At 49.6% G+C, this 26,782-nt stretch overlaps 1 protein-coding gene across 1 annotated transcript in view; it reads left to right on the top strand.

Annotated features, from left to right (window-relative positions):
- Nucleotides 1–26,782, top strand: part of myo9ab (myosin IXAb) — a 91,476-nt gene that overhangs the window by 61,837 nt on the left and 2,857 nt on the right. The window contains exons 10-40 of the mRNA XM_067235155.1: nucleotides 111–227; nucleotides 1,700–1,834; nucleotides 6,094–6,215; nucleotides 6,605–6,746; nucleotides 7,377–7,572; nucleotides 8,410–8,529; nucleotides 9,473–9,548; nucleotides 9,782–9,910; nucleotides 12,089–12,251; nucleotides 12,574–12,654; nucleotides 12,733–12,843; nucleotides 13,002–13,124; nucleotides 13,394–13,543; nucleotides 14,833–15,167; nucleotides 16,490–17,210; nucleotides 17,242–17,861; nucleotides 18,326–18,404; nucleotides 18,834–19,046; nucleotides 19,883–19,980; nucleotides 20,086–20,180; nucleotides 20,946–21,172; nucleotides 21,366–21,482; nucleotides 22,276–22,464; nucleotides 22,586–22,633; nucleotides 22,746–22,857; nucleotides 23,268–23,329; nucleotides 23,521–23,713; nucleotides 23,828–23,956; nucleotides 24,197–24,302; nucleotides 24,897–25,028; nucleotides 25,767–25,890. Coding sequence (XP_067091256.1) covers nucleotides 111–227; nucleotides 1,700–1,834; nucleotides 6,094–6,215; nucleotides 6,605–6,746; nucleotides 7,377–7,572; nucleotides 8,410–8,529; nucleotides 9,473–9,548; nucleotides 9,782–9,910; nucleotides 12,089–12,251; nucleotides 12,574–12,654; nucleotides 12,733–12,843; nucleotides 13,002–13,124; nucleotides 13,394–13,543; nucleotides 14,833–15,167; nucleotides 16,490–17,210; nucleotides 17,242–17,861; nucleotides 18,326–18,404; nucleotides 18,834–19,046; nucleotides 19,883–19,980; nucleotides 20,086–20,180; nucleotides 20,946–21,172; nucleotides 21,366–21,482; nucleotides 22,276–22,464; nucleotides 22,586–22,633; nucleotides 22,746–22,857; nucleotides 23,268–23,329; nucleotides 23,521–23,713; nucleotides 23,828–23,956; nucleotides 24,197–24,302; nucleotides 24,897–25,028; nucleotides 25,767–25,890 — 5,265 coding nt within the window. The remainder of the gene's footprint in view (nucleotides 1–110; nucleotides 228–1,699; nucleotides 1,835–6,093; nucleotides 6,216–6,604; nucleotides 6,747–7,376; nucleotides 7,573–8,409; nucleotides 8,530–9,472; nucleotides 9,549–9,781; nucleotides 9,911–12,088; nucleotides 12,252–12,573; nucleotides 12,655–12,732; nucleotides 12,844–13,001; nucleotides 13,125–13,393; nucleotides 13,544–14,832; nucleotides 15,168–16,489; nucleotides 17,211–17,241; nucleotides 17,862–18,325; nucleotides 18,405–18,833; nucleotides 19,047–19,882; nucleotides 19,981–20,085; nucleotides 20,181–20,945; nucleotides 21,173–21,365; nucleotides 21,483–22,275; nucleotides 22,465–22,585; nucleotides 22,634–22,745; nucleotides 22,858–23,267; nucleotides 23,330–23,520; nucleotides 23,714–23,827; nucleotides 23,957–24,196; nucleotides 24,303–24,896; nucleotides 25,029–25,766; nucleotides 25,891–26,782) is intronic.

Raw genomic sequence — 26,782 nt, forward strand, 5'->3', positions numbered from 1 at the left:
AAGAGGGATGTGGGTGACATGTCCCTGTGTTGATGTGTGTGTGTGTGTGTGTGTGTGTGTGTGTGTGTGTGTGTGTGTGTGTGTGTGTGTGTGTGTGTGTGTGCGCGCAGGCTGGAACAGTTCGTGACTCCATGGCCAAGTCCCTCTACAGCGCTCTGTTTGACTGGATCGTCTTCAGGACCAACCATGCCCTGCTCAACACCAAGGACCTGGAGGACAGTGCCACGGTAGGACACACAAACCGTATACACACCCACACACACAGCATACATACCACACACACACAGGTCAGTAAGGCACTTCACAAAGGTCGTTTGAGACTCTTGAATTGTTAAAGTGTATTAGAGTGTGTGTGTGTGTGTGTGTGGAGAGTTGGGGAACTCAGACGAGATGGTGCCCTCACCTCTCTTTCTGTTCAGATCCGTCTGTCTATTGGTTCTTCTTTCATTTTCTGTTGCTCTCCCACTCTGTTTTGGCTCTGTCTGTACAGTATTGTTGGGGTTGAAGGGTAACATGAGTCCACAAAGGATTGTGTGTGTGTGTGCGTGTGCTCTAAGGCAGCTGTCTTGATGTGCCCACTGCCCAGCGGGCATCCTGGGATTAGATAACAGATGGTTGTGGCTCCTCCTCCTGTGTGTGTGTGCTCTCACCACGGACGCAAGGAAGATGCCAGGCTGCCCTCTCTCCTCTGCCCTCCTGAGGAATCATCCTAGTGATGCGTGCTGCCCTGGCTGTCAGCGGTGTTTAGCTGTTTGTGTTTGTCTGCCTCAGCTAGGCTGTGTGTCTGCTCTTTATAGAGCTGGAGAGATCCGATTAGAGCCCGACCGATAAAGGATTTTTAAGGCCGATACAAATATTTGGTGATTTAAATTGTCCGATATATATATATATTTTTTAAAAAAAATCCAGAAACGCATATAAACGCATATAAAACATAAACAGATTTCCCTAACACTCTGCCCGACTCTGGCTGGATCAGATGTTTGTAGGTTTTGTGGCGTTCTAAACACGAGTGTTGCCAACAGGGACTTTGTATTTTTTATATTCATTTGTCGGCCTTTATGAGTACCTTGTTTGTACATTGTTTGTTTGTTTGTATTGTGAAGGCATAATAATAAAAAAAAAGATTAAAAAAAATTATCTGCCATTATAAATGCCGATACCGATATGGAAATCGGTATCGGCCTTTAATGAAAAATCGATAGGAAAATGCCTAATATCGATAATATCGGCCTGCTGATAAATCGGTCGGGCTCTAGATCAGGACATATTTAGACTGATGTGGTTTCAACCTCAAGGAGGATCCTTCTTTCCCTCCCCCTCCCTCCCTCCTCTGTATTTAAGTTCTCATTACCTCAGAGCAAAACTGATGGTCTAATAGAGTCTGAGAACTAGCATATTGAATCATAGCTGTATGTCAATAATTTATACCCTCCTCTCTCTCTAAACACACTTGTGAGAATCATAATCCCCAAAAGGGTATTTGCCTTGATAATAATACTATAAAGTCGCTAGTTTAAATGTTTCATCTTTCAGCTTTCATTTCATCTTCTTTTTACAGAGACATATTTTATACATCATGTTACTACATACATGCTCTGCTCTTCTTACCTTGAGGATGTGTTTATATTTTACATAGAACATCAGTTAATTTTATTGAAGTGTGTTTCCAGGTTTTAACTCATTTGTTCTGTTGTAGACTCTCTCCATCGGCGTTCTGGACATCTTTGGGTTTGAGGACTACGAGAACAATAGCTTTGAACAGTTCTGTATTAACTTTGCCAACGAGAGACTGCAGCATTACTTCAACCAGCACATCTTCAAACTAGAACAGGTACGACTGCTGTTGGGTGGATTCTGTTCTCTTGGGCTGCATTGTGCTGTTGTTTGGTCTGCTGTTTGGTCTGCTTCCTCGTGTTTGGTCCAGTTAAACTAGTTCTTCCTCACTGGTGCCACTTTCCCAGAAGGAACATCCAAGAGCGGAAATCTATCCTGACGACATTGTAGTGAGGGAAGAGGGAAGAAGGCTGCTCTGGGAGACTGACTGAGCTGGGGGCTAGAAGTTAGAGAGCTGGGTGAGGTGGGTGAACATGGCAGAGCAGGGCGGGCAGGGCAGAGCAGGGCGGGCAGGGCAGGGCAGGGCATAAAACTCATGTTCCTGCTGTAATACAGGAAGGTTTAAACCTCGACTGCCCTGAGGTTGATGGACATTACTAATCCCAGCAGGGCTGGAGGCACAGGGAAAAAATTTTTATTTGCTTAAATACTTTAATTCCAGCACCACCCTCATGAGTCAGTCGTGACTCAATCTTAAACTAGAGAGGGTACAATTTCTGGGGAAATTGTAGGGTGTGCTTGCTTGCGTCGGTTGCACAGGGGTCCGTTTTTGAATGACATTTTTACAACTGATATTTCTGTATATTTTATATAAAAATGCATACTTATTATTTATAAAGATTACATAGATTTAAAAGCATTTTTTTTGGCTGCTCATTTACAACTGAAAATACGAGTGAAGTGTAGAATGAAATAGATGTCTTCTAATTTCACCTGCAAGAGGCAGCCTCATCGTTGAATCAAAACGAATAAATTTGGCAGACCGGTGTAAAAATTGACCTAATCTCTATGACTTAAACGTCCTTTTAAGTTTTTCCCTTCTCGTGATATTTTAAGGAATTTAGCCTACTCATATTGCATTGATTCATGAATAAAGAACCCCCTTTGAAGATTATTGTACGACGTTACCGGCAGTAGAAGATGGAATCGCGATTCAAACAGTACCATCTGCTAACTGAAAATATGCCCCCAAAAACGTAAATAAGCTTGACATTTATTTAGTGGAAAATCGCTTTCATAAAAAGCTCACTGGTAGCGATCATTGTCAGTAACAACGCCAAGTGCGATATAGCCCTGTGTGGAGAAGCTGCCCCGGTAAATTGTACTACTACGGTACAGTACTAGTAGACTACTGCTGTGTTCGTCTTGGTAGCGATTGCGTTGGTTGAATTGGATTTAACGTTCCGTTGTACGGTTTAGGCTGAAATTAATTATTTTCATGAACAGATTGACAAAGTTTAGGCTGTGGCAATGAAGTTAAGGTTAGTAGTTAGATAGATTTTTGATTTAAGTAAGGGGAGTGCCGAACATGTTCTGTCGCCGTTTGACTTCCTACAGCTGTGTAGATGTTTTTGTAGTGTCTCGCGTAGGCTACAGCGTTGCAGTGTGCTACACTGGTTTGAAACCACAGGTAATGATAATTTCACCAACAAATCGTTTACTTGTAATGTAATGTCATAATAAATCCTACAACGAAAATGTATTTGTGAGGAATGTTTATTTTAACGATTGAAAACAGATGCATCATAGACCACTGTAGTATGTGTTGCCCGGGCAACAGAGGCTAATGTCATGATGCTAATACTTCAGTGAAATAGTAGACTACTGTTTCCGAAAGTAGATGTACTTCCTTAATAAAATCAGCTTATATTGTACATTACACGTCACAATTGTGTGTCATATCACAAAGTAAAATTAGTAAATAGTTATCACCCTGGCCTCTTTGCTTGTGGCGTTTCTGCAGCTGCCTTGCAGTAAAGCTATAGTTGGGTGTGCTCAAGCCTTCGGCGAGAGCACAACCTTTGTTCTCTCACATATATATTTCTTTCTTTCTTTATTTTCGCCCCCCTAAGGATCAGTCAATATTTGGACTACATACACAACGGCGGTGTCAAAAGGTTCGTCTTGGTAGCGATTGCGTTGGTTGTATTTTTATTTACGTTCCGTTGCATGGTTTAAGTAGAAATTGCGTTTTTGTGGTGAAAAGTGAAGCTAACGGTGGCTAATTTGCTAGCCACAGTCACTGACGTTACTAACGTCACTACGTCACTAACGTCACGAAAACACGCGTGACTACCTGTAGCAGAACATTCGTTTCACATCTGTTAACTTGGGGGATAGCTAGGCTAACTATAGCTTTACTGCAAGGCAGCTGCAGGAACGCCACAAGCAAAGAGGCCAGGGTGATAACTATTTACTCATTTTACTTTGTGATGTGAAACACAATTATGAAATGTAATGTACAATATTAGCTGATATTATTAAGGAAGTAGGCCCACATCTACTTTTGGAAACGGTAGTCTACTATTTCACTGAAGCATTAGCATCATGACATTAGCCTCTGTTGCCCGGGCAACACATACTACAGTGGTCTATGATGCATCTGTTTTCAATCTTTAAAATAAACATTCCTCACAAATACATTTTCGTTGTAGGATTTATTATGACATTACATTACAAATAAACGATTTGTGGGTGAAATTATCATTACCTGTGGTTTCAAACCAGTGTTGCTCACTGCAATGCTGTAGCCTACGCGAGACACTACAAAAACATCTACACAGCTGTAAGAAGTCAAACGGCGACAGAACATGTTCGGCACTCCCCTTACTTAATGAAAAGTCTATCTAACTACTAACCTGAACTTCATTGCCACAGCCTAAACGTTGCCAATCTGTTCATGAAAATAATTAATTTCAGCCTAAACCGTACAACGGAACGTTAAATCCAATTCAACCAACGCAATCGCTACCAAGACGAACACAGCAGTAGTCTACTAGTACTGTACCGTAGTAGTACAATTTACCGGGGCAGCTTCTCCACACAGGGCTATATCGCATTTTGCGTTGTTACTGACAATGATCGCTACCACTGAGCTTTTTATGAATGAGCGATTTTCCACTAAATAAATGTCAAGCTTATTTACGTTTTGGGGGGCATATTTTCAGTTAGCAGATGGGACTGTCTGAATCGCGATTCCATCTTCTACTGCCGGGTAACGTCGTAGAATAATCTTCAAAGGGGGTTCTTTATTAATGAATGAATGCAATGAGTAGGCTACATGCCTGAAAATATCACGAGAAGGGAAAAACTTAAAATGACGTTTAAGTCATAGAGATTAGGTCAATTTTTACACCGGTCTGCCAAATTTGTTCGTTTTGATTCAACGATGAGGCTGCCTCTTGCAGGGGAAATGAGAAGACATCTATTTCATTCTACACTTCACTCGTATTTTCAGTTGTAAATGAGCATCAAAAAAAAAATCCTTTAAATCTATTTAATCTTTATAAATAATAAGTATGCATTTTCATATAAAATATACAGAAATCAGTTGTAAAAATTTCATTCAAAAACGGACCCCTGTGCAACCGACGCAAGCAAGCACACCCTACAATTTCCCCAGAAATTGTATCCTCTCTAGTTAGCCTAGCTATCCCTTAACAGATGCGAAACGAATGTTCTGCCAAAGGTAGTCACGCGTGTTTTCGTGACGTTAGTGACGTAGTGACGTTAGTAACGTCAGTGACTGTGGCTAGCAAATTAGCTGCTTTGCAGTAAAGATATAGTTAGCCTAGCTATCCCCCAAGTTAACAGATACGAAACGAATGTTCTGCCAAAGGTAGTCACGCGTGTTTTTGTGACGTTAGTGACGTAGTGACGTTAGTAACGTCAGTGACTGTGGCTAGCAAATTAGCCACCGTTAGCTTCACTTTTCGCCACAAAAACGTAACTTGAGCCTAAACCATGCAACGGAACGTAAATCCCAATACAAGCAACTCAATTGCTACCAAGACGAAACTTTTGACACCTAGGTTGTCTAGGGAGGCCAAATATTGACTGAGTTTTAGGGGGGCAAAAATAAAAAAATAAAAAAAATGTGAGAGAACAAAGGTTGTGCCCTTGCCGAAGGCAAAGCACACCCAATAATATATATGTGAGAGAACAAAGGTTGTGCCCTTGCCGAAGGCAAAGCACACCCAATTATGTTTGAGAAAAGTATCCTTTCCACTTTTTTACTTTTGGAGCGTTTCCTCCTTAAGCTCTCTTATAGTTCTGCTTTCCTAGTTTCTGTTAACTTTGCTGCACACTGCTTCACATTGTATTGATCTAACAGACGCTTGTCTCCAAAGGGATGTACAATTAGAGCCCATAGAAAGTCCAGCAGAAGCTCTAGGACCAGAAGTGTCCAGTTCTAGTACCTCTAGTACCTGGAAGCACGGTGTGTTCTGTCTACATGCTGTATGTCTGTGCCCTCAGGAGGAGTACAGGGCAGAGGGCATCACCTGGCACAACATAGACTACATCGACAACACGGGCTGCATCCACCTGATCAGCAGGAAGCCCACAGGCCTGCTCCCCCTGCTGGACGAGGAGAGCAAGTATGTCATCGCACCATCCTGCAGGGAAATACTAAAACATGATGAAATATGAAGATGTGATGATTTATGTTTTAAAAACGATATGGGTTGATAAGGTGTTAGAAGCACCACACATCCTCTTTGTACTGAAAGGGCTCGTTGATAGTTGACAGTCTCATCTATTGGCTGTGAATGGAAGCTGGAAGAGAGGGGGTTGTGTTCCCAGAGAGGGTCTGTCCTCTCAGCCCCCTGTTGGGATTAATTCCAACACACGGAGGAATGCAATGCTAATGACTATAAACCCCACTCCCCTGCCCTCCGCTCCCCTCCCCTGCCACGCCCTCCCCTGCCCCTGCCCCCCCCCTCCCCTGCCCCGCACTCCTCCGCCCTCCCCTCCCCTACCCCTCTAGTTTCCCACAGGCCTCTAACCAGACTCTGCTGGATAAGTTCCAGCGGCAACACGAGGGCAGCAGCTACATCGAGTTCCCCGCTGTCATGGAGCCCGCCTTCATCATTCGCCACTATGCCGGCAAGGTCAAGTACCGGGTCAAGGTGAGGCGGCCGCTAATGTAGAAGTGTGTGTGCAAGCGTGTTTGTGAGAGTGTGTGTGTCGTGCTGTTACAGAAGTCAGGTGAACCAGCATTACCAAGCAACAAGCCTGTCCCCTCCTCCTCAAGCATCAGTACTTCCTCAGTGGCAGGTCTTACTGCCCCTCTGTCTTCCTCAGTGGCAGGTCTTACTGCCCCTCTGTCTTCCTCAGTGGCAGTTCTTACTGCCCCTCTGTCTTCCTCAGTGGCAGGTCTTACTGCCCCTCTGTCTTCAGGGGCATAGCCTGGAGCACGTTAGCTGTTAGCTATACTTTGCATGTGTATGTGTTCATGTGCACCACAACCATGTAAGGATAATATGATTCTGAAGTCTAAATGTTCTGCTATTTTGTTGAGGTTCAATTCACTCTATTTAGATACACAAAAACAATTGTTTGGAAATAGAAAATCTGAAAATGCTATTCACTGTGGCATTGCAGTGTTGCACTGGAGAAGGGTGTTATATAGATATGATCTTCATGTTACACTACAGGGATTTTTCCTTCCATGTAAACACACTTCATGAAACCAGTGTTATTGCTACTGTTTTGTTAATGGTGATGTAGGAGTAGTGAAACGTGTCTGATGTGAGCAGGACTTCAGAGAGAAGAACACTGACCACATGCGTCCAGACATCGTGTGTCTGCTAAAGAGCAGCCAGAGCGCCTTCATCTGCGGCCTGATGGGCGTCCACCCCGTGGCCACGTTCCGCTGGGCTGTGCTCAGAGCCTCCTTCAGGGCCTCCGTCGCCTTCAGGGACGCAGGCAGGAGACACGCCCACAGGAAGACTGGTGAGAGGACACCCTTGGGAACACACACACAAAGTATACACACACACACAGTATACACACACACTCACAGTATACACACACACAGTGTATGCATCGTTGCTAACGTGTGCTGACGTTGTGACTGTGTGTATGTGAGAGAGACGCGTGAGTGACAGAGAGACGGAGGGAGAGCAGGGAAAGGAAACACAGCTGAACGAATACGCTGCGTGTTTCAGCCTAAATAGTGTTAAAAAAAATATATACGAAACGCAATATGTGGCGGCTGGTGTTGATTCTGTGGCGCACCGCCACAAATGAGTCTACGTGTGGGAAACACTGCAGTATACACACACACACAGTATACACACACACACACACAGTATACACACACACACACACAGTATATACACACACACACACACACCCTCACACACACACACACACCCTCACACACACACACACACCCTCACAGACACACCCTCACACACACACACACACACACACACACACACACACCCTCATACACATGCTCACACTCACACAGGAAAGAATGTTTTGATCTCTGGGACGACAGAAACACAGAAGAATCTGGTTGGTTCTCTTACCCCAGGGCTGAGGAGAAAGTTTCTGCTGACACATAATGTGTCTTCTGAATCTTTTCAGTGTTGACTTCAACTTTCCCCAAACTCAGCTTTTTAATTATTCATCACCATAGAGACGGACTGTGATTCTGGGATGTTTAAATATGCATTAGGAGGACAGTGGCTCCTTCAACCACAGATGATTTTTATCACCTTTCCTTAAACGTGACTTGCTTTCTGTCTGTCTCTCTTGTGTCCCTCCCTCTCTCCTCCCCAGGTACGGACCCTGCCCTGCCTTGTCCTGTCGTCAAGAGTGTGGACAGCTTCAGCTTCCTGCACCACCCTGTGCACCAGAGGAGCCTGGAGATCCTGCAGAGATGCAAGGACGAGAAACACAGTAAGACTGCCTCACTTAAATTAGTTTCACACAATATCCAGAGGTCAAATTTGTAATAAATAGGTTTCAATCGTTTTCAGGCTTAGTGAACAGACTCCATTCTGATTGGTTCTGTCATCTGAGGTCAAACAGGTGTTCCTGGTTGAAGTTTCCTCCTGGAGTCCTAACACACCTGCTGTGTGGCTAGATGGCAGGCTGTGGTCAATAGGCTCTGCTTCTCTCCCCTCTCTCTCCTCTCTTATTCTCTCTCATTCTCTCTCTCCTCGCTCATTCTCTCTCTCCTCTCTCATTCTCTCACTCTTTGCTAAGATCTGTGCTGACCCCTCTGTGCTTGTGTTTCTTGCCAGTAATGACACTAAATGAGTGACACAAGTCCAGGGATGATCTTGATGCTTCAAGCATCTTAATGCAGATCGATGCTGCAGCGGCACGTACAGCCGCTGGCTTGAACTGTGTGACTAGCTTAGCCAGGGCGCTAACATGTACCGCTCACATTCAGCACAGCCTGCTGCTCCCACAGGAACCAGTCTGGGAGACACGCCTCCCCTCCATTGCTCCACTGCTGTAGCATGGCAGGAAACCAGCTGGGACAGCACACTCCAATACAGAGGAGGAGAGGGGCTCAGATCACTTTCAGTCATCTCACTGCAGTCGTCTCGAGGGAGAGGGGAGTGAATTACAGAGTATTAGAAAAGGGAGAGCAGGGAAGTGTCTCTCTGGATGTTTCTGTGGGTTTGGTAAATGGACTGCATTTATACAGCGCGTTTTCTACCTTAGCGGCACTCAAAGCGCTTTACATTTTGCTTCTCATTCACCCATTCACACTCGCACCCACACATACCGACGGCGGCGGACCTGCCGTGCAAGGCACCGCCTGCCCCTCGGGAACAACTAATCATAACCATCCTCTCTCTTTCTGTCTCTGTCTCTCTCTCTCTTGCAGACATCACTCGTAAGAATCCAAGGACTCCCTTGTCTGACCTTCAGGGCATCAACGCACTGAATGAGAAATCTACCTGGTATGTCCCTCAAGGCTATGTTGTGTGTGTATGTGTGCCTGCATGGTTTATCAGTCATGCCTTTATGAAATGCAAGCAACCATCTCTCTTGCCCTCAGTATCACGCTCATCTCTTCCATACTGCCCTTTTTTACCCCCCTCCCTCCCTCCCTCCTCCCCTTCCCTCCCTCCTCCCCTTCCCTCCCTCCTCCCCTTCCCTCCCTCCTCCCCCTCCCTCCCTCTTTCTCCCCCAGGGACGGGGGTTTGGGCTGGAATGGCCGCAGCCCTGGCTTGACCCGGCTGTCCTCAGGGCTGGATGAAGACGGCCTGTTTGTCAACTCAGCCAGCAGCAAGCTGCTGGAGAGAGCCCAGGGTCTCCTGCTGTGAGCGGAGCACACACACACATACACACACACATATATATACACACACACATTTCCACACACACACATATATACACACACATATATACACATACACACATGGGAAAATGTGTCCAAACTTTTGAATGGTACTGTATAAATATATATATATATATACCGCCCCCCCCTGGAAGGTCAAGTTAATAAAATAAAAAAAATACATCTTTATTTTTTATATATAGCACCCGATCACAAAATAAGTCATTTAAGGTTACCTTTCCTATAAAACAGGTCTTTAGCTTGCTCTTATTAAACAGCCTAAATGGCCTTATGTTATTTACACAACGGCGTGTCATTTCTGTCTCTACATGCCCCCCCCCCCAAAGCTGTAAACCTAGGGGAAACACTGTATATCTATATACAGTGCCTTGCGAAAGTATTCGGCCCCTTTGAATTTTTTGACCTTTTGCCACATTTCAGGCTTCAAACATAAAGATAAGAATGAACACAATGATGATTGTGTCCAACAAGTTGGACACAATCATGAAGTGGAACGAAATTTATTGGATATTGGATATAAAAACTGAAAAATTGGGCGTGCAAAATTATTCGGCCCCCTTAACTTAATACTATGTAGCGCCACCTTTTGCTGCGATTACAGCTGTAAGTCGCTTGGGGTATGTCTCTATCAGTTGCGCACATCGAGAGACTGAAATTTTTGCCCATTCTTCCTTGCAAAACAGCTCGAGCTCAGTGAGTTTGGATGGAGAGCGTTTGTGAACAGCAGTTTTCAGTTCTTTCCACAGATTCTCGATTGGATTCAGGTCTGCACTTTGACTTGGCCATTCTAACACCTGGATATGTTTATTTGTGAACCATTCCATTGTAGATTTTGCTTTATGTTTTGGATCATTGTCTTGTTGGAAGACAAATCTCCATCCCAGTCTCAGGTCCTTTGCAGACTCCATCAGGTTTTCTTCCAGAATGGTCCTGTATTTGGCTCCATCCATCTTTCCATCAATTTTAACCATCTTCCCTGTCCCTGCTGAAGAAAAGCAGGCCCAAACCATGATGCTGCCACCACCATGTTTGACGGTGGGGTTGGTGTGTTCAGGGTGATGAGCTGTGTTGCTTTTACGCCAAACATAACGTTTTGCATTGTTGCCAAAAAGTTCGATTTTGGATTCATCTGACCAGAGCACCTTCTTCCACATGTTTGGTGTGTCTCCCAGGTGGCTTGTGGCAAACTTTAAACAACACTTTTTATGGATATCTTTAAGAAATGGCTTTCTTCTTGCCACTCTTCCATAAAGGCCAGATTTGTGCAGTATATGACTGATTGTTGTCCTATGGACAGAGTCTCCCACCTCTGCTGTAGATCTCTGCAGTTCATCCAGAGTGATCATGGGCCTCTTGGCTGCATCTCTGATCAGTCTTCTCCTTGTATGAGCTGAAAGTTTAGAGGGACGACCGGGTCTTTGCAGTTTTGCAGTGGTCTGATACTCCTTCCATTTCAATATTATCGCTTGCACAGAGCTCCTTGGGATGTTTAAAGCTTGGGAAATCTTTTTGTATCCAAATCCGGCTTTAAACTTCTCCACAACAGTATCTCGGATCTGCCTGGTGTGTTCCTTGTTCTTCATGATGCTCTCTGCGCTTTAAACGGACCTCTGACACTATCACAGAGCAGGTGCATTTGTGAGCGGTGAGGGAGTCGGGCTAGTAATCTGAAGGTTGCCAGTTCGATTCCTGGCCGTGTCAATTGACGTTGTGTCCTTGGGTAAGGCACTTCACCATACTTGCTTCGGGGGGAATGTCCCTGTACTTACTGTAAGTCGCTCTGGATAAGAGCGTCTGCTAAATTACTAAATGTAAATGTATTTATCATCATTAGTCATTTAGGTCAACATTGGATCATTCAGAGATCCTCACTGAACTTCTGGACTTTTGCACGCCAAAATTTTCAGTTTTTGATTTGTGAAAAAAGTTTGAAATATCCAGTAAATTTCATTCCACTTCATGATTGTGTCCCACTTGTTGTTGATTTTTCATAACAAATTAAATTTTTATATCTTTATGTTTGAAGCCTGAAATGTGGCAAAAGGTCGAAAAATTCAAGGGGGCCGAATACTTTTGCAAGGCACTGTATATCTCCAAATGCACACCCTAACAGCCCCCTCCCCCATCCCCCCTCCCCAGGCGCAGTAAGCCCTCCAGGTCCAGACCCAGCCTTCCCAAACAGCTGCTGAGTGTCCGCTCCCTGAGACACCTGAGCAGTGTGACGCTCCACGATCGCATCACCAAGTCCCTGCTGCTCCTGCACAAGAAGAAGAAGGCCCCCAGCATCAGTGCCCAGTTCCAGGTGAGACGCCGCCCTCCTGTGGCCTGCAGGGTGTACTGCATCTTGTTGAGGTGGACTAAATGTGGTGGTGTTGTTACATTTACATTTACATTTAGTCATTTAGCAGACGCTCTTATCCAGAGCGACTTACAGTAAGTACAGGGACATACCCCTGAGGCAAGTAGGGTGAAGTGCCTTGCCCAAGGACACAACGTCATTTGGCACGGACGGGAATCGAACTGGGAATCGAACGGGAATCGAACTGGCAACCTTCAGATTACTAGCCCGGTTCCCTAACCGCTCAGCCACCTGACTCCCCCTGTTGTTATTCTTGTTTGTTTAGGCCTCACTGAACAAGCTGATGGAGACCCTGGGCCAGTCTGAGCCGTACTTTGTGAAGTGTATCAGATCCAACGCTGAGAAGGTATGTAGCTCCACAGGAAGCCAGGCGTCAGGGCTGTGGTGAAGCAGGATGTGACATAATCTCCCTCCTCTCCTCCAGCTTCCCCTGCGCTTCAACGACTCCCTGGTGCTCCGCCAGCTCAGGTACACAGGCATGCTGGAAACTGTCCGCATCCGCCAATCAGGATACAGCTTCAAGTACACCTTCCAGGTGAGCCCTCACAACAGCATATCATTACACAGTGTGAGTTAGACCATCCCTCACAGATAACCTAGGAAACATGTCGAAGATCAGAAACATAATGATGTGATATGTGTGTTTTGAGTTGTAGCGTTGTGTGTTCACTTCTGTGTCATGTGTGTGTTCAGGACTTTGTGCATCATTTCCACGTGTTGCTTCCTCGGGGCACCAGCCCCACCAAGTCAGGCATCAGAGAGCTCTTCAGACAGGTCCACCTAACGCCCGCCGGCTACCAAGTGGGCAACACCATGGTACCAACTCTCTCTTACCTAAAATAATAATACTGTCATGTGTTAGCATCTAGCAGATACTTTTATCCAAAGCACACAGGGGGTTTGAACCTACCAGCTCTTGGTCTGCAGTTAAACTCTCTACCTCTGAGCTACACCTCTACTTATTTACAACATGTCCTTTTTCCTATAAACCTGTTGCTACACTTCTCCTCTCTAGTGATATGCATACTACTGTATGTAATGTGTATTCGATGTGTCTAGTGGCTGATGCCCCGCCTCCCCCCCAGGTGTTCCTGCGGGAGGCACAGCGCCAGCGTCTGCAGTCCCTCCTCCACCAGGAGGTGCTGCGACACATCGTGGCACTGCAGCGCCGCTTCCGGGCCGTGCTGGGCAGGAAACGCTTCCTCAGCATGAGGCGAGCCGCAAGCGTGCTGCAGGTGAGCGAATTATACAGAATAATGTTGAATGTACAGATTATACCCTAACCCTAACCCTAACCCATACCAACAGAATCTTCCTCATCCCACACAGGTGCCTAGGTGTGGGTTCGGGTTAGTGTTAGGGTTAGAGAGGTGCCTACATGGTCCATAACCCTAAGTGTGTTAGGGTTAGTGTTAGGGTTAGAGAGGTGCCTACATGGTCCATAACCCTAAGTGTGTTAGGGTTAGTGTTAGGGTTAGAGAGGTGCCTACATGGTCCATAACCCTAAGTGTGTTAGGGTTAGTGTTAGGGTTAGAGAGGTGCCTACATGGTCCATAACCCTAAGTGTGTTAGGGTTAGTGTTAGGGTTAGAGAGGTGCCTACATGGTCCATAACCCTAAGTGTGTTAGGGTTAGTGTTAGGGTTAGAGAGGTGCCTACATGGTCCATAACCCTAAGTGTGTTAGGGTTAGTGTTAGGGTTAGAGAGGTGCCTACATGGTCCATAACCCTAAGTGTGTTAGGGTTAGTGTTAGGGTTAGAGAGGTTAGGGTTAGGGTTAGGGTTAGGGTTAGGGTTAGAGAGGTGCCTACATGGTCCATAACCCTAAGTGTGTTAATGCCTAACCCTAACCCTACATGTGTTGGGCCTAACCCTACGTGTGTTAGTGCCTAACCCTAACCCTACATGTGTTGGGCCTAACCCTAACCCTACGTGTGTTGGGCCTAACCCTAACCCTACATGTGTTGGGCCTAACCCTAACCCTACATGTGTTGGGCCTAACCCTAACCCTAACCCTACATGTGTTAGTGCCTAACCCTAACCCTACATGTGTTGGGCCTAACCCTAACCCTAACCCTACATGTGTTAGTGCCTAACCCTAACCCTACGTGTGTTGGGCCTAACCCTAACCTTAACCCTACATGTGTTGGGCCTAACCCTACATGTGTTGGGCATAACCCTAGTATATCTGGTATCACTAAGTGCAGGGTTGGTTAAGGCAGTTAAAATTGTATTCTTTGACTCTGTTAATCGGCACATGAATCTGTACATAAAAATTCCTCAGCACATAGTTTTACTCTGGAGTATTTTCTTCCTAGCTATGTTGATATAGTTAAGTGTAATTTATACTGTTCTAGGTTTGAGGAAAACTTATCAAATATATATAAATCACACTTGATAAATAGTTTTTTATAAAATTCCACAAACTTCACTACCTTATTTATGTAATTCCTAGCTTGCACACGCCAACCTTACTGTAACCTGATCAAATTGTGTCAGCATCCTGATGGCTCCTGCTTCCCTCAGGGCTGGTGGAGAGAGCGTGTCCAGGAGCAGCTGGGTGGAGTGGACCCTGCCCTCCAGCAGCTGGGTGGAGTGGACCCTGCCCTCCAGCAGGAGGCGGCGCTGAGGCTGCAGGCGGTGTGGCGGGGCTACCGGGAGCGGAGCAGCTTCCTGTTGCAGAGGGACGCGGCCCTGCTGCTCCAGAGGAGCTGGAGGGTCTGGTGCGAGCGCCGTTGTCAGGCAGCCCTCATGCTGCAGGCAGCCTGGAGGGGCTACAGAGAGAGGACAGCATACTGGAGGAAGAGGGAGGCGGCCCTGCAGCTACAGGCTGCAGGAAGGGGACATCTCGCTCGGCTCAGGTGAGCTGAGCTGCTCCAGGGGGTGGGGGACCAGGGTGAGGTGCTCCGGGGGGGGGACCAGGGTGAGGTGCTCCAGGGGGTGACCAGGGTGAGGTGCTCTAGGGGGGGGACCAGGGTGAGGTGCTCCAGGAGGGGGGACCAGGGTAAGGTGCTCCAGGGGGGGGGGGGACCAGGCTAAGGTGCTCCGCGGGGGGGGGGGGGGACCAGGGTAAGGTGCTCCAGGGGGGGTGGGACCAGGGTAAGGTGCTCTAGGAGGGGACCAGGGTGAGGTGCTCCGGGGGGGGGGGGGGGACCAGGGTGAGGTGCTCCAGGGGGGGTGGGACCAGGGTAAGGTGCTCTAGGGGGGGACCAGGGTGAGGTGCTCTGGGGGGGGAACCAGGGTGAGGTGCTCCAGGGGGGGGGACCAGGGGTGAGGTGCTCCAGGGTGTGGGACCAGGGTGAGGTGCTCCAGGGGGGGTGGGACCAGGGTAAGGTGCTCTAGGGGGGGACCAGGCTAAGGTGCTCCGGGGGGGGGGGGGACCAGGGTAAGGTGCTCCAGGGGGGGTGGGACCAGGGTAAGGTGCTCTAGGGGGGGACCAGGGTGAGGTGCTCTGGGGGGGGAACCAGGGTGAGGTGCTCCAGGGGGGGGACCAGGGGTGAGGTGCTCCAGGGTGTGGGACCAGGGTGAGGTGCTCCAGGGGGGGACGACCAGGGTGAGGTGCTCCAGGGGGGGGGGGACCAGGGTGAGGTGCTCCAGGGGGGGGGGACCAGGGTGAGGTGCTCCAGGGGGGTAACCAGGATGAGGTGCTCCAGGGGGGGAATCAGGGTGAGGGGAACCAGGGTTAGATAAACTGATTTGATCATTTGTTTGATTTAAAGAGAATTGCTGTGTTTACCAACTGTAGCAGGTTCAGCCAAGACACTCACGTGATTGATTTCACCATTTATTCATAAACATGACAAATGGTTTAACATTGGCAGAATGGATGTACATGGGGAAGCGCTCCCTGCCTTCACTGCACATGCATGATGTGAGGCAGGGAGCAACGAGTTAAATCCCCCACAGGGAAAAGACAGACAACATGGGGGAGAAGGGGATGGTGGTGGGTGGCGCAGAACACTAGGTAATCGACGATGCGTGCATGGTGCGACTTTTTAGCACCGCCTATTGAGCTAAGCCTATGACCTGAGAACACAGCGACGGGTGATATGACGCGCGCTGCCCGAGTGCCATGCTTCACTCATATGCATCAGTACTCAGCAGACCTGCTGGTGAGGTGGTGCACCTGGAGGTGCTCATAGAGGTGGTCCCATGGTCAGGTGAACGCATCCTGTCTCCTCAGGTTCAGGGATCTGGAGGAGCAGCGTCGCGGGGAGGGGCCGGGTAGCCCCACCCCCGGGGAGGAGCCAGAGAGCATCATGGTCCTGGAGGAAGGTTTGCTTGAGGACAGAGAACTCCCAGACGTGTCAGACAAACCCTCAGCAGACGACCCGACTGAGTGTCTGGTGGAGGACAGAGAGGCAGGAAGAAGCAGCGACGAGGCGACCAACAGAAGCAGGTCGAAGAGAGAGAGCCGGAGGATGAGAGAGCTGGAACAAGCCACGTTCAGCCTGCAGCTGCTCAGGGTGAGAACCAGCAGTGTGGGAGGCCCTCTGTCTGAGGACCCAGACAGCAGCCTCCACCAACACCCCCCCTCCCCGGGGGCCCCAGAAGACCACCAACACCCCCCCTCCCCGGGGGCCCCAGAGGACCACCAACACCCCCCCCTCCCCGGGGGCCCCAGAGGACCACCAACACCCCCCCTCCCTGGGGGCCCCAGAGGACCACCAACACCCCCCCTCCCCGGGGGCCCCAGAGGACCACCAACACCCCCCCTCCCCGGGGGCCCCAGAGGACCACCAACACCCCCCCTCCCCGGGGGCCCCAGAGGACCACCAACACCCCCCCTCCCCGGGGGCCCCAGAGGACCACCAACACCCCCCCTCCCCGGGGGCCCCAGAGGACCACCAACACCCCCCCTCCCCGGGGTCTCCAGCCAGTCATGGAAGCTTCGAGCTCCTCAATTCAGACGAGCTGGAGACACATGACCCCACTTTCCCCTCCGGGGCGATTCAGACCACCATGGACTCCATCCCTCCAGAGTATGAGCTCAGCTCTTCTGGAAACCCAACCCTGTTGTCACTCACCCAGGAGGAGACCCCAAGAGCGACCTTCTACATCCTCTCGGACCCCAGCCCCAAACAGGATGCTCACGCAGACAGCCCCAGCAAGGCCCTCCCGGAGCGGAGACAGTCCGCCTCGCGACGGCCTGTGGTAGTGGTGATCAGCATGCAGAAGGAGAGCCCTGTGGAGGAGATGCAGTCAGCTCCCCCCAGTCTGGAGGCAGGACCGCCCCAGCCTCAGAGAGATGTGCCTGTGGCGAGGATGCCTTTTGAGCTCCTCTCCTCCAGTCCCCACGGAGCTGCCCCCTCCAGCTCTGAGCCTGGCTCCTCAGAGGTGGACATCCACATTGTCCTGGAGCCCAAGGACCCCGCCCCGAGCGCTCCCCCCAGCCAGGAGAGGACGTCTGGGGGCAAGCTGTCCTGCAGCCCAGACCTGGACCCCAGGGAGGTCAACAGACGACCTGCAGCACACAGCACCCCCACCAACACCATCAGCATGACAGAGAAACCACCGCTCATCTCTCCTCACAGACGAAAGCTGCCCTTCTCCAAGTGAGTGTGACATTGATGCATGTTCAGAGAGCAGAACAAGTTGATACATCAGTGTCTAGCGATTCTCAAAGTTGTCCCTATGTTTGGCCTCTGATCAACATGAATATATATTTTAGATAAAAACACAGCATCCGATATAATATATAGCTTTTTCAATTGTTTTTCAAAATATATGTAGGATCCACCACCAGATACCCTGAATTAAGTGTTATTGTCCTAGTATAGTGGACTGTGTTATACTGGGTGTATTCAGAATCAGAATTCGGTTTATTCGCCATGTATGTTATACAAACATGGAATTTACTGTGGCAGGGAGGTGCAAACACTAAACATATACGAATCTTAAATTAAGTAAAGGTACAGAAGTTGAACTATTCCTAAGAACTAAACAATCTAAGAATAAAACATTCAGTAGTGTTATACTGGGTGTTCAGTCCCACCAGTGAGCTGTGTGCTGTTTGCAGGTCTGATAAGGACCTGGTCAATAAGGAGCGCTCCCTGGCCTTGCTGAGGGACCAGGCTGGAGGAACCACACCCAGAGAGGTGAGCTGCAGGCAGGCTGGGCGAGTTTCAAGAGGTTGCTGGGTCAAATCCCCCCCGTATGTCGATGTGGTTTAAAGTGCCTGCTAAATAAATACAGTGTTATGACTAATGTTAGCACATTCAAGGGAACGACTATGTTGAGAACCCACTTGAGGGAGTCAACAGGTTGATACACTAACTTATATGACACCTTTCAACATTGGAAGGCTATACCGGGCTGTACGCACACAAACACACGCAAACACACACAAACACACACAAACACTCACAAACACTCACAAACAGTCACAAACCCACAAATCTGTACTAATACAGTCACACACACACCAGCAAGTCAACAAGCCTTACCTGTGCAGGGTTAGGGTTACCTTGCTTACCTGTGCAGGGTTAGGGTTACCTTGCTTACCTGTGCAGGTTGTGTGCTTGCAGCAGCTGGGCCGCCCAGGTCCCAAAAAGAAAGCACGCGTGTCTCGGACTCGCTCCGACTTCCTGACCCGCTGTAACTCTGAGGGTGCGGGCCAATCAGACGAGGAAGACGATGCCTTCTACACCCCCGCCCTTTCCCGCACCCTCCCCCTGTCCCCCCAGCCACGCCCAGGAGGGGGTGCCCCAGAGCTCGCTTGTTACAGCGACTCTGAGATGGTGAGCGTCCAGGGGTCTGGTGGCCACCCCATCCCGTCCTCTCTGTCCCCTGGTCTGCTCAGACCCCCCCCCCCTAGCCGCTCCTTCTGCGGGGGCCGGAGGGGACGACTAGGCGCTAACCTTAACCCCTGTATCAAACTCTGTTTACTGACCACTAGGCGCTAACCTTAACCCCTGTATCAAACTCTGTTTACTGACCACTAGGCGCTAACCTTAACCCCTGTATCAAACTGTTTACTGACCACTAGGCGCTAACCTTAACCCCTGTATCAAACTCTGTTTACTGACCACTAGGCGCTAACCTTAACCCCTGTATCAAACTCTGTTTACTGACCACTAGGCGCTAACGTTAACCCCTGTATCAAACTCTGTTTACTGACGACTGCGACAAGTCCTGTGTCTGAGCTCTCCGTCTTCTACGGCTGATTGTGGAGGGTTAGGGTTAGACTGAAGACTGGCAGACCTTCCTCTTGTTTCAACTGCATGCAAAAAACATCCGTTTAACCTGCACACCAATCTCTCTCCCTATCTGGACAGCATGACTTAACAAACATCAACTCACTCTCAGGCAGCTGCTCCAGGCAGGATCGTCTGTTGAGGAACACCTGTCCTCCCTGTTCAGCAGGGTTGCGCTGCTGCTGTCAGTCAGAACGGACCGCACGCATGACCTCATGGAATAATGGAGTCCTGCCAACTATCAAACAAACACCTATATTTTTTTCTGTAGGAAGGTTTTCTGTCTTAACTGCATCATTCTCCAGCCAGGCCCCTAGTATGTTGAGTGTGGTGCCTGTTTGAAAGCAGATGAAGAGTAATGTGGGATGTTCCCTCCCCAGCCCTCTCACAAGGACCAGAAGAAGATCCACAAAACCATGTCGTCAGGTGACCTTGGCAAGGTGGAGGCCCTCAGCAAGACCTGCAGCCAGGACAGCAGGTAACCTGAGGCCACGCCCACAAACCTGTTGCCATGGTTTTATGCAAGTTGGGTGAATTACAAGCCATGTGATTGTGTACGTGTGTGTGTGTGTGTGTGTTGCAGCAGCAGGCGTGGGAGGATGCGTTTCTGGGGTAAGACTAAACATGGAGACAAGAAACGAAGCAGCAGGTGCCAGCTGGAGCTAGGCCAGACCCGGGGTAAGAGACTGGGGGACAGGGGGGACCCGGGGTAAGAGACTGGGGGACTGGGGGGACCCGGGGTAAGAGACTGGGGAACAGGGGGGACCCGGGGTCAGAGACTGGGGGACAGGGGGGACCCGGGGTAAGAGACTGGGAAACTGGGGGGACCCGGGGTAAGAGACTGGGGGACAGGGGGGACCCGGGGTAAGAGACTGGGAAACTGGGGGGACCCGGGGTAAGAGACTGGGGGACAGGGGGGACCCGAGGTAAGAGACTGGGGGACTGGGAGGACCCGGGGTAAGAGACTGGGGGGACCCGGGGTAAGAGACTGGGGGACTGGGGGGACCCGGGGTAAGAGACTGGGGGGACCCGGGGTAAGAGACTGGGGGGACCCGGGGTAAGAGACTGGGAGACTGGGGGGACCCGGGGTAAGAGACTGGGGGGACCCAGAGTAAGAGTCTGGGGGACTTGGGGGACACAGGGTAAGAGACTGGGGGACTGGGAGGACCCGGGGTAAGAGACGGGGGGACCCGGGGTAAGAGACTGGGAGACTGGGGGGACCCGGGGTAAGAGTCTGGGGGACTTGGGGGACACAGGGTAAGAGACTGGGGGCACTCGGGGTAAGAGACTGGGGGGACCTGGGGTAATAGTCTGGGCGGGGCAGGAGGTCTTATCTGTGAACAGGACTCTCGGTATTACTTTGTGACTGGGGATTTCCTCCTCTCTCTCACTCTCTTTCTATCTCTCTCTTTCTCTGCCTCTTTTCTCCCCACTTCTCTCCAGAGGGTGTATCTCCCCCCCCCAGTCCGGGGCAGGCGGGGCCAGGGGCGGCGCTGGGGGCGGTGGCTCGGGAGTGGAAGGAGAACAAAGAACCATGTCCTAAGGTGCGTCGGCGCAGCGTAAAGATCAGCAGCGCGGCTCTGGACCCCGCCCCCTGGCAGAACGACTCGCTGCACATCCTCACCAGCGCCCACGACTACCGCAGCATGAACGACTTCCTCATGAAGAAGGTACACACACACACACACACAGTATACATACACACATACATACACAGTATACATACATACGATATACTCATGTACTTACCCATACACAGGCAACGTAACTCTCTTTCACTCTGTCAGTTCACAGTTCATAGTAATGACCAGCTGTTTTTCTCATGTTCAAATACATACCTTTCTATTCTCCTCAACTCTCCAGATCAACGACCTGGACTCTGAGGATGGGAAGAAAGACACGTTAGTGGATGTGGTCTTCAAGAAGGCTCTGAAGGAGTTCCGCCTCAACATCTTCAACTCCTACTCCACTGCGCTGGCGGTGAGTCCCTGTAGATGTGCAGTTAACCCTAACCTCCCTCTTCCTAGAACTGCAGTTAACCCTAACCTCCCTCTTCCTAGATCTGCAGTTAACCCTAACCTCCCTCTCCCTAGATCTGCAGTTAAACCTGACCTCCCTCTCCCTAGATGTGCAGTTAACCCTAACCTCCCTCTTCCTAGATCTGCAGTTAACCCTAACCTCCCTCTTCCTAGATCTGCAGTTAACCCTAACCTCCCTCTCCCTAGATGTGCAGTTAACCCTAACCTCCCTCTTCCTAGATCTGCAGTTAACCCTAACCTCCCTCTCCCTAGATGTGCAGTTAACCCTAACCTCCCCCTCCCTAGATCTGCAGTTAACCCTAACCTCCCTCTCCCTAGATGTGCAGTTAACCCTAACCTCCCTCTCCCTAGATGTGCAGTTAACCCTAACCTCCCTCTCCCTAGATCTGCAGTTAACCCTAACCTCCCTCTCCCTAGATCTGCAGTTAACCCTAACCTCCCTCTCCCTAGATCTGCAGTTAACCCTAACCTCCCTCTCCCTAGATCTCCAGTTTACCCAGGGATGGTTAGGGTTAGGGTTTAGCCTTGGTCATCCTACCCAGGGTTATGGATCTCTGAGGCCTCAGCACAGTTCACTCAGGATCACCATAGCAACATCAGATTGATTTAAACTATGTTGAGTCATCAGAATGGGAGCACTGCTACATGGTAAATCATTTACCTAAAGTAACTCCATCAAATGTTGAACTATCCAATGTCTCACTTCCCCACCTCTCCCTTGCTCTCGGCTCCAGATGGATGATGGGAAGAGTATCCGCTATAAGGACCTGTACGCCCTGTTTGAGCACATCCTGGAAAAGAGCATGCGTCTGGAGCAGCGTGACTGGAGCGAGTCTCCTGTCACGGTCTGGGTCAACACCTTCAAGGTGTTCCTGGATGAGTTCATGACAGCGTACAAGCCCACGGACGGCACCATCGGCAAGGTAGGCTCCCAGACCGCTGCTGCTGCTCTACTTTCTACAAGTGGTGTGGTTCATGTCTGTTAGACCAGGGCATGCAGAGCAGCCGTCACTGACCAGTCCCTTTTGCCGGCTCTTCTCCCAGGTTCCCAAACCAGAACGCAAGAAGAGGAGGAAAAAGGAAAGCGATATTGTAAGTCTCATCCAGAAACAACCATCATCGAACAGAGTATTTATTTTGTCCTTGTCTCCTGCAGTAAATGTTGTGACAGATGTCAGATGAGCGGTGCTTGTGTCTGTGGCAGGTGGAGGAGCATAACGGCCACATGTTCAGGTCCACCCAGTACAGCATCCCCACCTACTGCGAGTACTGCTCCTCCCTTATCTGGATGATGGACCGCGCCTGTGTCTGCAAACGTGAGCGCGCACACACATGCATAAGTACTCTGAAACACCCTTCCACTCTTACTTTATTTATTCCACTTGTTTCTAAGTGTCATAATCAGATGACCTTCTGCTCGTCTCTAATAAACCCATCTTCCATCTTGGAACAGAGCCTCTATACCAGCCTCTATACCAGCCTCTATACCAGCCCTAATGGCATCTTCATCTCTGGGTGTAGCTATATGTCTCCCCAGCCCTAATGGCATCTTCATCTCTGGGTGTAGCTACATGCTACATGTCTCCCCAGCCTGCCTGCAGCTCTGTTATCAACCTTAGCTCGTCTTCCTGGTCTTTGACTGACTGGCGGGCGAATGCCAGATGTTTTTACAGCTGGTAAAGAGGTTAGAACCGGCTCTGAGTCTGTGCTCTTCTCCTTCCTCCAGTGTGTCGCTACGCGTGCCACAGGAAGTGCTGCTCCAGGATGACCAGTCAGTGTAGTAAAAAGGTAGGAGGGAAATTTTTGTTTATATACGATACGTTATCACTGTTAATAAATGTTACATATTCATAGTGTATAGCCAACATTTTATACCTTGGACCGCAATCTCAATGGCTGTCAGTGACGCATGTATGTACGTGCATGCATGCGTGTGCGTGTGTGTGTGTACGTGTGTGTACGTGTGTGTGTGTGTTCAGTACGACCCAGAGCTGTCTTCCAGGCAGTTTGGAGTGGAGCTGTCTCGTCTGACCAGCGAGGAGAGGACAGTGCCTCTAGTGGTGGAGAAGCTCATCAACTACATCGAGATGCACGGCCTGTATACAGAGGGCATCTTCAGGAAGTCTGGCTCCACCAATAAGATCAAGGAGCTCCGGCAAGGCCTGGACACGGGTATGGTTAAGGTTAGGGTTAGGGTTGGGGTTAACAGGGTTCTCAGCCAGCCATGTTTATTTGTGGGATCATTAAAGGTTGAGCACCCTGACCTCCTCCCCCTTTCTGTGTCAGATGTGAACAGCATGAATCTGGACGACTACAACATCCACGTCATCGCCAGCGTGCTCAAACAGTGGCTCCGCGACCTCCCCAACCCCCTGATGACCTTTGAACTCTACGAGGAGTTCCTGAGAGCCATGGGTAAGGACATCCATCCTGACTGACTGGATCCTGGCTTTTCAAGGAACTGGCTATCTGTAGTGGTGTAGCAAGAATGGATGGCTTTGACAGATCTAGCCAGGGTGGCTTTTTTCATGGCATCAGCATGTTCTGCAGCAAGCTGAACTGCTCTTCAGTGTTCGTCTTCGGCAGAAACCTTGAGAGTGTGTGTGTTGGCAGCGGCCTGTTGCTGAAGTGTTCTGAATGGTTGCTCCTCTGCAGGCCAGGCAGACAGGCGGGACGAGATCCGGGGGGTGTACGCTGTGATCGACCAGCTCAGTAGAACACACCTCAGCACCCTGGAGAGGCTCCTCTTCCACCTGGTCAGGTACGGCACCAGGGACAACAGGCCGCTGAGGCAGGGTATAAGCAGTTGCAGATGAGGGTACTGAAAATGGGTTATTTGGGAGCAGAGTAACGTTTTATGTAAGTGAATGTTGTGGAATCCATCATCCAGTATCATAGTGTGTCTCTGTTGTCCCTGTTGTAATGTATTGTGTTGTTACGTCCCTGTTGTAATGTATTGTGTTGTTACGTGATGTGCTGTTGTGTGTAATGTGGTCATGAATCTGTGAAATGTTGATATACTAATACATTGCATGTGCTGCATGATTGAGTAACTCACACTATGCAGTAAATTGTATTTGCCTAACTTTTTAGAAAGGTCTGACCAGGGACTGGGGTTGCAAATTAGCCTATTGGCTAAAACCCTTTTATGCAACACATCTACAACATTATCTATGTATGTAATAATGTGCGCTGCATTGTCCCTGACAAATAAACAAATAAATTAAAAAAATAGCATATCAGTTACTACAAAGATCTCTAATGTGTGTGCGTGTGTGTATCTATACGTGTATGTGTGTTTGCATGCGTGTATGTGTGCGTGTGTGCACGTGTGTGTGTGTGCGTGCATTTGCAGAATCACTTTGCAGGAGGAAACCAACAGGATGTCTGCCAACGCGCTGGCCATCGTGTTCGCCCCCTGCATCCTGCGCTGCCCTGACACCACCGACCCCCTGCAGAGTGTCCAGGACATCAGCAAGACCACCGCGTGAGACTCCCTGACCTCACAACACAGCCAGCCTGACCTCTCCTGACCTCACAACACAGCCAGCCTTTCCTCTCCTGACCTCACAACACAGCCAGCCTTTCCTCTCCTGACCTCACAGCCAGCCTTTCCTCTCCTGACCTCACAACACAGCCAGCCTTTCCTCACCTGACCTCACAGCCAGCCTGACCTCTCCTGACCTCACAGCCAGCCTTTCCTCTCCTGACCTCACAGCCAGCCTGACCTCACCTGACCTCACAGCCAGCCTTTCCTCACCTGACCTCACAGCCAGCCTGACCTCTCCTGACCTCACAGCCAGCCTTTCCTCTCCTGACCTCACAGCCAGCCTTTCCTCTCCTGACCTCACAACACAGCCAGCCTTTCCTCACCTGACCTCACAACACAGCCAGCCTTTCCTCACCTGACCTCACAGCCAGCCTTTCCTCTCCTGACCTCACAGCCAGCCTTTCCTCTCATGACCTCACAGCCAGCCTTTCCTCACCTGATCTCACAGCCAACTCATGACACAGACAGCTTCATCACGTCACACTATACGTCTTACATTTTATTTAGCTTTTATCTAAAGAGAGAAAGAATTGAGATGTTATTGTTGCACTGTAGTAGTTTATGCTCACTGTGCCTGGTAGCTGAGATGCGGTTACATATGCAAAAATGCAGGCTAATAGTAAAGTCTCAGTCCTGTTCTGTAGGGTTGTGTGTGACTGTCGCCCTGTCCTCCAGGTGTGTGGAGCTGGTCATTAACGAGCAAATGAGCAAGTACAAGGCGCGTCTGAAGGACATCAGCAGTCTGGAGTTTGCTGAGAACAAGGCACGGAGCCGTCTTTCCCATCTCAGGAGGACTATGGTAGGACTGCACCTTGTTACACAATATAACCACCAACTCTCTAGCTCAGCACAGAGGACTATGGTAGGACTGCACCTTGTTTCACCATCTAACCACCAACTCTGTAGCTCAGCACAGCTCTGGAGGACGATTTAACTCGCCCTCTTTTTCTGAATCCCATATTCCTGTCACCTGTCAGTCTGTGTTTGGGACTCCCAGACCTAACTAGCTGGATATGCAAACTGCAGACTATGACTGAAACATCATCACTATCCCAGTGAACCCATACTGATCCATACTGATCCAACCACATTGACATTGAAGTGTTTCCCAACCACCTTGGGGTGTTCATGTAAATCAGCTGAAGGGTATTTGCTACCCCTCTGCCTACCTACCCCTCTGCCTACCTACCCCTCTGCCTACCTACCCCTCTGTCTACCTACCCCTCTGCCTACCTACCCCTCTGCCTACCTACCCCTCTGTCTACCTACCCCTCTGTCTACCTACCTCTCTGTCTACCTACCCCTCTGCCTACCTACCTCTCTGTCTACCTACCCCTCTGCCTACCTACCCCTCTGCCTACCTACCCCTCTGCCTACCTACCCCTCTGTCTACCTACCCCTCTGCCTACCTACCTCTCTGTCTACCTTCCCCTCTGTCTAACTGCCCCTCTGCCTACCTACCACTCTGCCTTCCTACCCCTCTGCCTACCTACCCCTCTGTCTACCTACCCCTCTGTCTACCTACCCCTCTGCCTACCTACCACTCTGTCTACCTGCCCCTCTGTCTAACTGCCCCTCTGCCTACCTACCACTCTGTCTACCTGCCCCTCTGTCTAACTGCCCCTCTGCCTACCTACCCCTCTGCCTACCTACCACTCTGTCTACCTGCCCCTCTGTCTAACTGCCCCTCT

The sequence above is a fragment of the Osmerus mordax genome, chromosome 4, assembly GCF_038355195.1.
Source record: "Osmerus mordax isolate fOsmMor3 chromosome 4, fOsmMor3.pri, whole genome shotgun sequence".
Classification (NCBI taxonomy): domain Eukaryota; kingdom Metazoa; phylum Chordata; class Actinopteri; order Osmeriformes; family Osmeridae; genus Osmerus; species Osmerus mordax.